The sequence below is a fragment of the Phocoena sinus genome, chromosome 16 (assembly GCF_008692025.1).
Source record: "Phocoena sinus isolate mPhoSin1 chromosome 16, mPhoSin1.pri, whole genome shotgun sequence".
In the NCBI taxonomy this organism is placed as follows: Eukaryota; Metazoa; Chordata; class Mammalia; order Artiodactyla; family Phocoenidae; genus Phocoena; species Phocoena sinus.
Genome location: NC_045778.1, coordinates 49,845,687 through 49,862,181, shown reverse-complemented (window position 1 = coordinate 49,862,181; position 16,495 = coordinate 49,845,687). Strand labels below are relative to the sequence as shown.

The 16,495-nt window shown below is 36.8% G+C and overlaps 1 protein-coding gene across 8 annotated transcripts in view; it reads right to left on the bottom strand.

Annotated features, from left to right (window-relative positions):
- PCGF5 (polycomb group ring finger 5) overlaps nt 1-16,495 on the bottom strand; it is a 116,939-nt gene that overhangs the window by 21,146 nt on the left and 79,298 nt on the right. For all 8 annotated transcript variants that reach the window (XR_004346131.1, XM_032607759.1, XM_032607765.1 and 5 more), the window contains exons 6-7: nt 16,301-16,449; nt 1,210-1,308 (exon numbers count right to left, since the gene is read on the bottom strand). Coding sequence is in view for 7 of the 8 variants with exons in the window: in XM_032607759.1 (XP_032463650.1) it covers nt 1,210-1,308; nt 16,301-16,449 (248 nt within the window). In the remaining variant the exon portion in view is untranslated. The remainder of the gene's footprint in view (nt 1-1,209; nt 1,309-16,300; nt 16,450-16,495) is intronic.

The window sequence follows — 16,495 nt, the reverse complement described above, 5'->3', positions numbered from 1 at the left end:
AGAGTAACAGTCCTCTCAGCTCTAACAACTTCCTGAAAACTAGAAAATAACTCAGTGAGTCACACTTGAAAGTAAGGAAATAAAACTGCAAGTGGTATTTTGCAAGAAGAGAATAAAGAGCAAAACCAAATTATAAAAACAATTTCATTTTCTATTTCACTGTGTTTATATCTATACATCTTTTTCTTTCTTTTACTTCTATCAAGTACATATGGCTTTAACATTCACAATTTTTTTCCTAATGTAAAAGTTACTATCTCTGGAAATTTTTTTATAGGACCAAACACGTAAGAATTAATTCTTAATCCATAGATTACTTAGTAATCTGCAAGACATTTTAAAAGGTCGGGTTCAGAGGTTTCCTCAAAATACAGACTTAATACTTGTCAATACCTATGTTCAAATCCTGTTTAATTTCTACTATAACTGTTCATATGAATACTGTTGTACATAAGCCTGAAAAACTATTTTTCCTTTGATGTCTCTGTTTATACTGGAAGCTAGCCTCCATCTTTAGTTGTTTTAGATGAGACTAGAGGAACTCAAAGGGGAGGAAGAGGAAATTCACACAAGTTGCAAGACTGCCGTTTGGGCAGGTGAGAAATGGTGGCCACATCTCCTTGTAAGGGATAGCCAGAGCTATAGGGTCATAAACATTCTCTAACACTGCACACTTTACAAGCTGTACTGTGATCAACATCAGGGCAACTGACTTCTGTAAGAAACTAGTAGACTACATGTATGCAGATGCAGTATGTTGGTTTTACTTAGGTCTAAGCAAATATCATTTTTGCATGTTACAGAACTAAATAAACATTACAAAATCCCTTTGATAAAAAGACAATGTTTTACATTCTGAAAAAGAAGTCTACAAAGAATTCATTAAAATGGATTGAAAGGTCTCAGATTGAAAGAAAAAGACATACCATAAAGCATGCTGGCGTTAAAAAGAAAAGTATTCATTTAGCTGGGATATTTATTTCAAGAATACTTAATGTTATTTAAATATCTCCTCTAATTATAAAACGTTAGGTTTATTAGTATCATGTTTTAGTCAGGACGTTAAATTCTAAAACACAGATTACACAAATAGAATATTACATTCCAAAAGTTTTTAACATGAAACCAAAGTTTCCACAAAATTAATTTATTAGAATTTTACTTCAGATTAGAATTATCAAAATGATCAAGATTAGATTATTAACTTACCTCATAAGAACTTGGAAGTTTTAGTTTTAAACTTAGAAATTTTTTAATCGTTCCCACAGTTACACGTGTAGAACACCGAATGAATTTCTTCATTAAACCCTAAAGGAAATAAAGATTACTAATGAAAATATTTTACCTCGCTTTTAATAACACTACAGGTGTCATTTCCACTATCATTTTGAGTATTTTCAAGATGTATTCTGAAAATGTTTCAATTTAGAGCTCTTTAGTACTTGTGAGTAAAAATGTTCCTAATTCTTGGGTACTTAGATGATACTCTTCAAGAATATCGTGTACCATCACGTGTACTAGGAAAACCCTTGCAAACACGCAATCTGCATTCCTCTAAACCTTTTGGTAAAGAATACATCATGAGTTTAATTGAAAATAAAGTCACAAAAAGCATATAAAATATTTTGTCACTTCTGAAAGAATTAGGCACATTAAAAAAACCGTCAAACATAAAATTTTTTTTTTTTTTTTTTAAAGCAGTGATTTCAAATGGGGCTCTGAGGAGACTTCGGGTTCAACAGACAGAAGCCAGTTAGGCCACAAGATCCCCACCAACTAGAAGTCGTGTAGTATGAACTCTTGGTTGGGGAGAAATATGCCCAGTCAGTGTCTGATGGGCTGTGGCAGTACTTTACTGGAAAAACAATGTTGTACATGCCTTGATTTTTCGCATTTCGTTAGCAGTACTAATTCATTCATTAAGGCTGAACATCACTAAAATATAAGAACCAATCTAGAATGGACACCGAAAATGAGTCAAAATGAGGTTGCAGACATGATAAACATGAACCAATTTGTGAAACAAAACTATATTCCCAAACCTTAAAAATGATCAATACTAAACCAAAAACAAAACCCAGCAATTGAATTTTTTTTTTTTTTTTTTTTTTTTTGTGATATGCGGGCCTCTCACTGCTGTGGCCTCTCCCGCTGCGGAGCACAGGCTCCGGACGTGCAGGCTCAGCGGCCATGGCTCACGGGACCAGCCGCTCCGCGGCATGTTGGATCTTCCCGGACCGGGGCACAAACCCGTGTCCCCTGCGTCGGCTGGTGGACTCCCAACCACTGTGCCACCAGGGAAGCCCCCAATTGAATTTTTTAAAGGTATAAAGTGTTACTTCTACTTATGTTTAGGAAATTAGGTCAACAATTTGGAGATGTTCTTTAATTCACTAAGTCAAAAAGTAGAACTATCCAGTCAAAATATATTCCTAGCAAAATATATTTCCCAGCCGAGACCAACAGAAACTAACCTACAAATGACACCTGATCACAATTCAGATGGTAAAGTATCCATTAAAAGAAAACAAGTTAAAAGTCACATCTAAAGCAAGACGTATTCTACCCATTTCAAATGGGAAGACTGACATTCTAGCCAGCATGAAAACAAAGTGATAGATACACACATAGACATTCTCTGTTATCTGCTCACATCATCTCAACCTCATCAAGGTTTCCTATCTGTTTTCTTGCTCTAAACAGCTTATAAATAATTGTTAGCATGTTTCATAGGTCCCAGTTAAGTCAGAGAATAATGTGAGGGTACTGGAAGACCCTTTAAGTGTATTCTTATCTGCGAGGAAGTCTAACGTTGAAAGAACCTGCAGAAATGACCTGTCGTCATTAGTTATAACCTTCTCAAAATTATTAGTAAGTATAGAGATGTCAGAAAAGCAAAGATTTTAAAAAGTAGGCAAAAGCTTATTTCTGGAATTTATAATCCAATAAGGTTTGACATCGATCGCTAACAAAATTCCATCTTGGATTATTTAATATTTGATTTGTAAGTGCGTTGGAAATAAAAATATAACAATTATGCATTCTCTCTCTATAAAAATATAACTACACCAAATTAACCCTGTTGTTTCCTAGCTAGGTGCACTTGGGAACTGCTGTATAGCTCTCTGAAAAGTAGCTGACATATTTTAAGAGGGGCAATGACAATTAAGGGTGATCAGTACATGATGATAAGGCAGGTGGGGAGAACCTTAAAGAGATGACCCTAAGAGCAGTGCTTCTTCCCTAACCATTTCGTTTCATGACACACATAGGAAATGGAAACATTCGTACTACACACAGCGGGGTTAAAAGGGAGACCCCTGGGGCAGTGGATGTGGAGCCCAGACCCTGCTCTGCTGCCCTGAGGGGATCAACATTCCAGCACACCTGTATATTTGAAGAAGTAATATATGGAAAAGATTTGGGTTGTGTTTCAAGAATGTTAACTTCCCCTTTCATGGAACAATCCCCTTGCCTTTTAACCAGTCCCTTCTGACTCAGGCCAGAAGAGGAACAGTTCCAAAAAGGCTCCTTTCTGCTTCTAAGGTGGTTACCCTAGAGGCTTTTTTTACTCTTTATCCCTTTGTTTTTAGAGAGTTATAAAGACTAGATCTGAAGTCAGATAGTGGTCCATGTCACAAGTTAGATGGGCTTCCAGTTCTAGGACACACTTCAACAAATTCTAGTTCTTGTGATAATGATAATTGGATTTTTTGTTTGTTTTTAAGCCCAAACACCTTACAATGTTTCTTCTCTTGTCTTCAGAATGATATGGTTAGTATCTCCACCAGCTAACGCAATTGTCGAGCTTGACTTTTTTTGACTTCTAAAAAAATTGAAATATAATTCAAACACTACAGAAGTCACCATTTAAAGCATACAATTCAGTAGTTTTTAGTATAGTCGTGAGGCGGTGCAACCACTACCACTATTTGGTTCTGGGACATTTTCATCACCCCCAAAGAAACTCCACACCCACTAGCAGTCACTACTCATTCTTCCCTGTCCCCAGACCCTGACAACTGCTAATCTAACCTTCTGTGTGTATGGAACTGCCTATTCTGGACATCTCATATAAATGGAATCATACAATATGTGTTTGGCTTCTTTCACTTAGCATAATGTTTTCAAGGTTCATTCATGTTGTACAGGTTGTAGCATGTATCAGTATTTAATTCCAGTTTATAGCTGACTATTCCAATGGGTAGATTTACCACATTTTATCCATTCATAAGTTGATGGACATCTGGGCTGTTTTCACTGTCTGGCTATTACAAATAATGTTCTTATGCACATTCATGTACAAGATTTTGTGTGAACATATGTTTTCAATTCTCTTGAGCATGTATTCAGGAGTGGAAATGTTGGGTCATATGGTAACTCTGTTCAACTTTTTGAGGAACTGCCAAACTGTTTTTCACAGCAGCTGCAGCACTTCACCTTCCCATCAGTAATGTACAAGGGTTCCAATTACTCCACATTCTACCCATTCCTTTTTTAAAAATTATAGCCATCCTAGTGGATGTGAAGTGGTACCTCATGGTGATTTTTATTTACATAGCCCTAATGACTAACGATGTGTAGGATCTTTTAATGTGCTTGTTGGCTATCAGACATTTCTCCAGGGAAAATATACAATTCAAATCCCTTGCCCACTTAAAAAAAAAAAAAAGATTAGCTTTTTGTTGTTGACTTGTAAAAGCAGTTTATACATTCTGGATACAAAGGCTTATCATACATGTGATTTGCAAATACTTTCTCCCATTCTTGCAGGTTGTCTTTTCACTTTCTTGATAGTGTTCTTTGATGTACAAAAGTTTTTAATTTTGATAGTCTAATTTATCTTTCTTTTGATGCTTGTCCTAAGAATCCACTGCAACATCCAAGGTCATGAAAACTTATCCCTATGTTTTCTTCTAAGAGTTTTATAGTTTCAGCTGTTACATTTAGGTATTTGATCCGTTGTGAATTAATTTTTGTACATAGCATGAGGTAGGGATCCGAGTTCATTTTTTACATGTGGATATTCAGTTCTTTTAGCATCACTGGTTGAAAGATTATTCTTTCTCCTTGAATTAACTTTGCCCCGTGTCGAAAATAAACTCATCATAGATATATGGATTTCTGAATCTCAATTCTGTTTCACTCATTTATGTCTACGCTTATGCCAGTTATCACACTGTCTTGATTACTAGAGTTTTGAAGCAGGTTTTGAAATTGTCCTTCCATGTTTTTGTTCTTTAGAGTGTTTTTCACTATTCCAGGTCCCATAAAAGGCAGTTAGAATTTTGGTTAGAATTTTCATTGAATATGAAGAGCAATTTGGGTAGGACTGCCATCTTAGCAATATTAAGTCAGTCTTCTAATTCAGAAACATGGGATGCCCTCCCATCTATTGAGGCCTTCTTAAATTCTTTTGCTGTATTGTAGTTTTCAGTACACAAATCTTACACCTTTTTTGGGTAAACATATTCCTCCTAAGTATTTTATTCTTTCTGATGCTACTGTAAAATGAAATCACTTTTTAAACTTTCATTTTTGGATTGTACATTCCCCATTTATTCCTAGTTCTTGTATCCTGTAACCTTGCTGAGCTTGTTTTCTAGCTAACATCCTTTTTCTGTGGACTCCTAAGGATTTTCAATATACAAGACCATACCATGTGCAAACAGAAATAGTTTTACTTCTTTTCTAGTCTGGATGATTTTAGTTTTGTTTTCTTGTCTAATTACTCTAGCTAGAAACTCTAGCACAATATTGAATAGAAGTGGTGAAAGCAGACATCCTTGTCTTATTCCTGATCGAAGGGGAAAAGCTTTCAACATTAACTATGATGATAGCTGTGGGTTTTTTGTAGATACCTTTTTCAGGTTGAGGCAGTTCCCTTCTAGTCATAATCTGTTGAGTGTTTTTACCAAGAAAGAGTACTGATTTTGTCAAATGCTTTCTCTTCATCTACTGAGATGATTATGTAGTTTTCACACCTTTATTCTAGTAATATGGTATATCACCATTGAACCAACCTTGGTCATGATGTACAATCCTTTTTCACGTTGCTGGATTCAGTTGGCTAGTATTTTGTTGATTTTTGCATCTGTATTCATGAAGAAAACTGGTCATAATTTTCCGTTCTTCTAAAGTTTTTTTTGCAATTTTAATTGTGGTAAAAAACACAGAACACAAAACTTACCGTCTTAACTGTTTTTAAGTGGATACTTGAGCAGTGTTGTGTATATTGACACTGTTGTGAAACAGATTTTCAGAATTTTTTCACTGGGACAAACTGAAAACCTTACACTGACAACTCCTTTTTCCCCCCCTCCTCCCAGCCCCGGTAACCACCATAATACTGTCTGTTTTTATGTATTTGAATAGATACCTCAAGTGGAATCACATAGTATCTGTCTTTTTGTGATTGGCTTATTTCACTTAGCATAATGTCCTCAAGTTCATCCATGTTGTAGGACATGACAGGATTTCCTTCCTTTTAAAGGCTGAATGATTAAAGGCTGTACCCACTGTATACACCACATTTTGTTATCTGTTGATGGATATGTGGAATGCTTCCACCTCCTTGGCTACTGTGAATAGTGCATCTATGAACATGGGTGTCCAGACTCTGCTTTCAATTTTTTGCATATATACCCAGAAATGAGATTGCTGGATCATAAGGTAATTCTGTTTAGGTTCTGAAGGAATCGCCACATTGTTTTCCATAGGGGTTGCACAATTTACAATTTCACCAGTAGTGCACAAAGGTTCCCAGGTCTCTATGTCCTTACTGACCCTTGCTATTTTCTGTTTTGCTTTTGATAGTAGCCATCCTAAAGGGTGATATATTATTGTGGTTTTGGTTTTCATTTCTCTGATAATCAGTGATGTTGATTGAGCATCTTTTCATATGCCTGTTGGCCATCTGTATATCACCTTTAGAGAAATGTCTATTTAACCCCTTTGCCCAATTCTTAATTGGATTATTTATTTTTGTTGTTGAGTTTCAGAGTTCTTTACATATTCTGCATATTAACCCCTAAAGTTATGCAAATGCTGGAGAGGGTGTGGAAAAAGGGAACCCTCTTGCACTGTTGGGGGGAATGTAAATTGATACAGCCACTATGGAGAACATTATGGAGGTTCCTTAAAAAACTAAAAATAGAAGTACCATATGACCCAGCAATCCCACTACTGGGCATACACCCAGAGAAAACCATGATTCAAAAAGACACATGCACCCCAATGTTCATTGCAGCACTATTTACAATAGCCAGGTCATGGAAGCAACCTAAATGCCCATCGACAGACGAACAGATAAAGAAGATGTGGTACATACACATAATGGAATATTACTCAGCCATAAAAAGGAACGAAATTGGGTCATCTGTAGAGACGTGGAGGGACCTAGAGACTGTCATACAGAGTGAATAACTCAGAAAGAGAAAAACAAATACTGTATATTAACACATATATGTGGAATCTAGAAAATTGGTACAGATGAACCGGTTTGCAAGGCAGAAATAGAGACACAGATGTAGAGAACAAACATGGACACCAAGGGGGGAAATTGGCGGGAGGGTTGTTGGGATGAATTGGGAGACTCGGATTGACATGTATACACTAATATGTATAAACTAGATAACTACTAAGAAACTGCTGTATAAAGAAAAATTCAAAAAAAAAAAGGAAGTCTAAAGAAAACAAAAAAACCCCTGAAGTTATGATTTGCAAATATTTTCTCCCATTTTGTAGGTTGCCTTTTCACCACTTTTTTTTTTTTTTTTTTTTGGCGGTACGCGGGCCTCTCACTGTTGTGGCCTCTCCCGTTGCGGAGCATGGGCTCCGGACGCGCAGGCTCAGCGGCCATGGCTCACGGGCCCAGCCGCTCCGCGGTATGTGGGATCTTCCCAGACTGGGGCACGAACCCGTGTCCCCTGCATCGGCAGGCGGACTCTCAACCACTGCGCCACCAGGGAAGCCCGGATTAACACTTTTATCATTATAAAATGTCCTTCTTTGTTTCTGATAATTTTTGTCTGAAAGTCTACTGCCACTCCTGCTCTTTTGGTTACTGTTTGCATGGTATTTCTTTTTCCATTCCCCTACTTTCAACCCATTTGTGTCTTTGAATCTAAGCTATGTCTCTTGCAGACAACATAGAGTTGTATCATGTATTTTTAATGCAGTCTGCCAATACTTGCCTTTAACTGGAGAGTTTAATCCATTTCAAGATAATTACTGTTAAGGTAGGATTTATATCTGCCACTTAAAAAATTTGTTTTCTGTTGTATCTTAGGCCTTTTTGTTCCTCTGTTTCTCAATTACTGTTTTATTTTGTGTTGAAATGATATACTACAAAATGCCTCTTTAACTGCCTTGTCATTTCTTTTACTGTGTATTTTCAAGTGACTTTCTTTGTGATTTCCCTGAAGATTACAACTGACATCTAAATTTGTAACAGTCTACTCTGGGATAATACTATCTTAATTCCAATAGCACAGAAAAATTTGCTCCTATGTAGCTGCTTCCCCCCACCCCTGGCTGTTACTGTCTCATATTACATCTTTATAACTTAGTGTGTCCATTAACATAAATTTAGAGTTACTGCTTTATGCAGTCATCTTTTTTTTTTTTTAATTTATTTATTTTTTAAAACATCTTTATTGGGGTATAATTGCTTTACAATGGTGTGTTAGTTTCTGCTTTATAACAAAGTGAATCAGCTATACATATACGTATGTTCCCATATGTCTTCCCTCTTGTGTCTCCCTCCCTCCCACTCTCCCCATCCCACCCCTCCAGGCTGTCACAAAGCACCGAGCTAATATCCCTGTGCCTTGCGGCTGCTTCCCCCCAGCTATCTACCTTACTACATTTGTTAGTGTGTATATGTCCATGACTCTCTCTCGCCCTGTCAAAACTCACCCTTCCCCCTCCCCATATCCTCAAGTCCGTTCTCCAGTAGGTCTGCGTCTTTATTCCTGTCCTACCCCTAGGTTCTTCATGACATTTTTTTCCCCTTAAATTCCATATATATGTGTTAGCATACCATATTTGTCTTTTTCTTTCTGACTTACTTCACTCTGTATGACAGACTCTAGGTCTATCCATCTCATTACAAATAACTCAATTTCATTTCTTTTTATGGCTGAGTAATATTCCATTGTATATATGTACCACATCTTCTTTATCCATTCATCCGATGATGGGCGCTTAGGTTGTTTCCATCTCCGGGCTATTGTAAATAGAGCTGCAATGAACATTTTGGTACATGACTCTTTTTGAATTTTGGTTTTCTCAGGGTATATGCCCAGTAGTGGGATTGCTGGGTCATATGGTAATTCTATTTGTAGTTTTTTAAGGAACCTCCATACTGTTCTCCATAGTGGCTGAACCAATTCACATTCCCACCAGCAGTGCAAGAGTGTCCCCTTTTCTCCACACCCTCTCCAGCATTTATTGTTTGTAGATTTTTTGATGATGGCCATTCTGACTGGTGTGAGAGGATATCTCATTGTAGTTTTGATTTGCATTTCTCTAATGATTACTGATGTTGAGCATTCTTTCATGTGTTTGTTGGCATTCTGTATATCTTCTTTGGAGAAATGTCTATTTAGGTCTTCTGCCCATTTTTGGATGGGGTTGTTTGTTTTTTTGTTATTGAGCTGCATGAGCTGCTTGTAAATTTTGGAGATTAATCCTTTGTCAGTTGCTTCATTTGCAAATGTTTTCTCCCATTCTGAGGGTTGTCTTTTGGTCTTGGTTATGGTTTCCTTTGCTGTGCAAAAGCTTTGAAGTTTCATTAGGTCCCATTTGTTTATTTTTGTTTTTATTTCCATTACTCTAGGAGGTGGGTCAGAAAGGATCTTGCTGTGATTTATGTCATAGAATGTTCTTCCTATGTTTTCCTCTAAGAGTTTGATAGTTTCTGGCCTTACATTTAGGTCTTTAATCCATTTTGAGCTTATTTTTGTGTATGGTGTTAGGGAGTGATCTAATCTCATACTTTTACATGTACCTGTCCAGTTTTCCTAGCACCATTTATTGAAGAGGCTGTCCTTTCTCCACTGTACATTCCTGCCTCCTTTATCAAAGATAAGGTGTCCATATGTATGCAGTCATCTTTTAAAGCAGATAGGAGAAAAAATGTTTACACACAAAACATACTTTACTTTTGCCTTTTATATTTACCTGTACAGTTACCTTTACTAGTGGTCTCTATTTATTAATGTGGATTTGAGTACTAAGTGTCGTTTTGTTTAAGCCTGAAGGACGCCCTTCATTATTTGCAGAGGTGGTCTGGTAGTGACACAGTCTCTTACTTTTTGTTTACCTGGCAGTATTTTAAATTCTCCTTCCTTTTTGAAGGGTATAAATTTTTGATGGATATAGAATTCTTGGTTGACAGGTTCTTTTCTTTCAGCACTATGCATATGTCATCCTACTGCCTGCTGGCCTTTATAGCTTCTGATGAGAAATCAGCTACTAACCTTATTGAACATCACTTGTAACTGATGAGTCACGTCTTTATTGTCGCTTTCAAGATTTTCTGTCTTTTAACAGTTTGATCATGATGAGTCTAGCTATGAATTTCTTTGAGTTTATCATATCTGGAGTTTGTTGAACTCCTGGGATATTTAATGTTTTTCATCAAATTTGGGAAGTTTTTGGCCAAAAACTTCAAATATACTTTCTGTCCTTTTCTTGTCTTCTTTGGGGACTTCCATTATGTGTATGTTGGTAAGTCTGATGCTATCCTACAGGTATCCACTCATTTTTCTTCATTACTTTTCTTTCTGTTCCTCAAACTGCATAATCTCAATCTATCTTCAAGTTTTGGGGTTCATTTCCCATGACTCAAATCTGCCACTGAATCTCTTCAGTTAATTTTTCATTTCATTTACTGCACTTTTTAACTCCAGAACATTATTTCTATCTTTTAATTAATATTCTCTAGGTGGTGAGATTGTTCTTGTACTTTCATGTAGATGTTCAGGTATAATTTCTTTTAGTTCTTTGCACATTAAAATTTTTTTTTATTGGAGTATAGTTAATTTACAGTGTTGTTAGTTTCAGCTGTACAGCAAAGTGAATCAGTTATACATATACCTATATCCATTCTTTGAGCTGTACAGTAGGTTCTTATTAGCTGTTTTATATTTATTACTGTGTATTTGTTAATCCTAATTTCCTAATTTATCTGCTCCCCCTCCCTTCACCTTTGGTAACCATAAGTTTGTTTTTTACATCTGTGACTCTATTGCTGTTTTGTAAATAAGTTCATTTGTACCACTTTTTTTAGATTCCACATATAAGTGATATCATATGATATTTGTCTTTCTCTGGCTTACTTCACTTAGCATGATAATCTCTCGGTCCATCCATATTGCTGCAAATGGCATTATTTTGTGCTTTTTTTATGGCTGAGTAATATTCCATTGTATATACGTACCACATCTTCTTTATCCATTCCTCTGCTGATGGACATTTAATTTGCTTTGATGTCTTGGCTATTGTAAATAGGGCTGTGATGAACAAGAGGGTGCATGTATCTTTTCAAATTACAGTACTCTCCAGATATATGTACCAATTTACATCCCCACCAACAGTGCAAGAGAATTCCCTTTTCTCCACACCCTCTCTAGCATTTATTGTTTGTAGATTTTTTGATGATGGTCATTCTGACTGGTGTGAGGTGATACCTCATTGTAGTTTTGATTTGCATTTCTCTAATAATTAGTGATGTTGAGCATCTTTTCAGGTGCTTTTTGGCCATCTGTATGTCTTTTTTGGAGAAATGTCTATTTAGATCTTCCACCCATTTTTTGATTGGGTCATTTTTTTTTTTTTTTTTTTTGATATTGAGCTGCATGAGCCGTTTGTGTATCTTGGAGATTAATCCATTGTCAGTTGCTTCAGTTGCAAATATTTTCTCCCATTCTGTGGGTTGTCTTTTCGTTTTGTTTATGGTTTCCTTTGCTGTGCAAAAGCTTTTAAGTTTAATTAGGTCCCATTTGTTTATTTTTGTTTTTATTTTCATTACTCTAGGGGGTGGATCAAAAAAGATCTTGCTGTGATTTATGTCAGAGAGTGTTCTGCCTATGTTTTCCTCTGAGAGTTTTACAGTGTCTGGTCTTACATTTCGGTCTCAAATGGATTTGAGTTTATTTTTGTGTATGGTGTTTGTTAGAGAGTGTTCTAATTTCATTCTTTTGCATGTAGCTGTCCAGTTTTCCCAGCACCACTTATTGAAGAGACTCTCTTTTCTCCATTGTATATCTCTGTCTCCTTTGTCATAGATTAGTTGACCATAGGTGAGTGGGTTTATCTCTGGACTTCTATCCTGTTCCATTGATCTATATTTCTGTTTTTGTGCCAGTACCATACTGTTTTGATTACTGTAGTCTTTGCACATATTTTAAATGGATGATTTTTAAATGTATATTTAGTCAAGTTCAGTGTCTGGGCATCTTCAGGGACATTTTCTATTGACTGCTTCTTTTCCTATATATGGGCTATACTTTCTTGTTTCTAACTGTCTCATAATATTTTGTTGAAAACTGAACATTTAAAATAATGTGGTAACACTGGAAATCAAACTCCTGCCTGCTCCTCAGGGATTGCTGTTGTGGCTTTTTCTTGTTTCTCATTGTTTAACAACTTTCCTAAACTAATTCTGTAAAGCCTGTATTCTTTACAGTATGTGGCCACTGAAGTCTCTACCTAGTGGTCAGCTAACAACTGAACAGAGATTTCCTTATACACCTGGACCCAGTTAAGTCTCCTGGTCTTTGCTGAGGGACTCTATATGAGTTTTGGGACACACCTCCAACACTCAACCAGGTTGTTGACAACTCTGCCTAAGTCTTCACTTCCTGCTTGTGCAGAGCCTCAAGGTCAGCCAAAGGTGACAGTTTAGGGCCTACTAGTTGACTCTGAAAGTTTTTGCCACTTTTTTCACTGCTTTTATGGAGGAGCAAATTTTTGGCGGTCCTTACTCTACTATTTTCATTACCTTCTTGCTCTTGACTTTTGAACTGAAGTAGGTATACTGTATAAACCATACATGCAACTACTACACCACCACATTTGAGAATCTCATCCTACTACAGAGGAATGAGGTGGCTGAGAAGGCTGTAAAGGAATGCAGGCATAATTTTTCTGTCTTTAAGTGGTATGTAATCCAGTTTCAAGGAAAAAACACACACCAAAAAAGATAAAAGACAGTATCAGTGGCTGGTACCTTTAGGAACACAGTAAATGCTGATTTAATAAATAAATGTAAGTCTTAGAATTTCAGAAGGGATTCACTAAGGTGGAAAAAATAGAGGTCTCTTGGGTCTTGACAGAAGTCTAGGACGGTGGTGAGAACAGGGAAGAACATGCCAAAAAGGAAGGATTATTCAAAGTTTTAGAGGGTTTTAAACATTCTTAATACAAGCCTTTATATATTCTGGATGCAAATCCTTTGTCAAACATGGGTGCCAACTTTTATGTTGGTATTCACAAATAAATGACAATAATCATGTGTCTTGAGAGACAGAGTCACTGATGGGAATAATGGAAGATAAACTCATCAAGATAGGGATTAGTGAAAGAGCTTGAATGCTAACACAAGGAGTTAATACTTGATTCTAGAATGTGGCAAACTATGGCCATAGCCCTCAAGCCAAATCTGGCTATCTATTTTCGTTAGTAAAGTTTAATTGGAACACAGCCAAGCCAGTTTGTTCACTATCGTCTATGGCTGCTTTACTGCTAAAATAAGCAAGCTGAGTAGTTGCAACAAAGCCCATATGGCCCACAGCGCCCAAAGTGCCTCCTACTTGACCCTGATAGTGGCCATGAGTGCTTGCACACACTCAGGCTGAAGCCTCAGCCCTGGATAATAAAAGAAATTAAGGATACAGGAAACAGTTCAGACTACTTTCAAAAATCTAGATATAAGGTGAGCAGCAGTGGACTGAGGGGAATTTTGCAGGACTTATGACTGGTTGAAGGGGAAGGGTAGAAGGTCAAAAACGTCCAAGATTTTGAATTTCTATGATTGGTTGAAAGATAGTAGTGAACCAGATGTAAAATAGATAGCTAGTGGGAAGCAGCTGCATAGCACAGGGAGATCAGCTTGGTGCTTTGTGACCACCTAGACGGGTGGGATAGGGAGGGGATGTGCGGATATACGTATACGCATAGTTGATTCACTTTGTTATACAGCAGAAACTAACGCACCATTGTAAAGCAATTATACTCCAAGAAAGGTGTTAAATAAAAATAAATAAATAAAACTTAAAAAAGAAAAATAAGATGGTAGTGGTAACTGAAACAGCACGTTTGGAGTAAACTTAGGTGGAAGTACAGTATGACGAATTTGTCTTTAAACGTGTTAAGTTTTATGTATTACTGAAACTCCCAACTAGGATACTGAAAGTAGTTAGAGAGATAATACTTCCACTTGGGAGAGATGGCAGGTTTGGAAAGGGGGATTTGAAAGTTCTTTGAATAGCTGAAAACACAAAAAATAGAAGGACCTCCTAGGATGACTGTAGAGAAAGAATAATTGAGTGGAGGACTAGGTATTAGCTATACTCACATATATAAAGCAGAAGACAGGAAGAAGTAGAGTCAGTGGAGACAGTATAGGAGTGGCCAGAGAAAAGGTGAGAATTGGGGAGCACAGTATATGTCATGTAGGCTGTAAAAGTGGTTTTAAGAATGAAGGTACAAGGATGGAGAAAAGTCTATAAAGGAAAGAGTGAAAAGATAAAAAGTCAACTGGAATGGCAAAGCGTCCAAGATGCCAAAAAGAATATCAAGGCAGGGGGTAGTTAATTTTTCAGATGAATTTCTAAAATGCAATGTTTTATAACTTTCATACTAGAAAGCCTGCAGAGAAGTAGACTTCACATTTATGAAGAGATATTCCACCTTTCTATTGACTTAATTTTCACTACAAGATAATAACTCATGTACTAGAGAGCTAAAGGATGATCATCATCTCTATTAAGAGAAACATCCCCAAAAGAGGATTACAGAAATGACTGGGAATAAGAGAGAAGTGTAAAGTTATTAAAAATTGATGAAAAGACTGACAAAAAGGAAAGCGTGCTGCACCAGAGCATAAAAGCCAATAGGGAAGCCTGGAAGGATAAATAGGTACAGTGGCCACTTCTCTAAATACTGCTGTACTCTATTACATGCCTTGTCCAACCAACCTCTCTTAACTAAATGAAATACCTTATTGTATTATAATTGTTTGTATGTGTAAGACCCAACCAAAAGTCCCTGAGTGAAAAAACCTATTATTTACATCTTCACTGACTAATATCCACATAGTGGATAAATATTCATTGAATCACTATGCTAATACATATTTCTTTTTGCAAGATGCTGGGAAAACTTAACCAGAGTTGAAAATTTTTGTTTTTAACTTCCTGACAGGAAAACTTCATTAAATGTATTAGTAAAAAATTCATTAAATGAATTTTTAAAATACATTTAAAAAATTAAATGTATTAGTAAAAAAAACTTGGGCTTCCCTGGTGGCACAGTGGTTGAGAGTCCGCCTGCCGATGCAGGGGACGCGGGTTCGTGCCCGGGTCTGGGAAGATCCCACATGCCGCGGAGTGGCTAGGCCCGTGAGCCACGGCCGCTGAGCCTGCACGTCTGGAGCCTGTGCTCCACAACAGGAGAGGCCACAACAGTGAGAGGCCCGCGTACCGCAAAAAAAAAACAAAAAAAATTCAACTTACTGGCCTACAGATCACACACAGGAAGTAAAGGAAAAGTTCACGGGTACTTTATGACATCCATCAAAACCAATTATGTTGTTCATAAAATGTATTAGCCATGACATGGATAGCTTTTTTGAATTGCAAATAAAAACAGGGAAACAAAAGAGAAAATCAGAAGAGGATGAATAAAAGGTTGAGGATGTTTCCCACCATGAAACGATCTGAGTCTGAGTTGGTGACTACACTTAAAAAGGGAAAAACAGTGTATATGAACTCCCAGCAAAGGTATAAAAGGAGGTTGAAAGAGGAGAAATACAGGCGTGATTCTCCTCATTGGCCACTAGGTGGTGGCAGTGACCCAGGACGGTTCAGTTGTGAGGTTTAGAAATCAGGAGCCTGAAGTAAGCAACTGCTTGGCTATTTGCAGGTAAGAGACTGTCGGAGAATGACATTCTATTTGTTTAATAAAAAATTTGAAAGCAAACGTTCTGAAACAGTAGGAAAATTCATCAACACGTTATGAAAGGTTTACTATAAAATGATTATGAAAAAAACAACTGTACTTGTCCACTCACCTTTACTACATTGTCCCCTGATTGTCCATTATTTCGTAAACAATCTAGACATATAGCAATTTGTGGGTCACTTCTGTGATAGTCTTTATCATCTTGATTTTCATCACCTTCTTCATCTACTTTAGGTTTGTCAACTTTTGAAGTATCATCTGTATAATTTAAATAAAGCTAAGTTAACTCAGTTATTTTATAGTT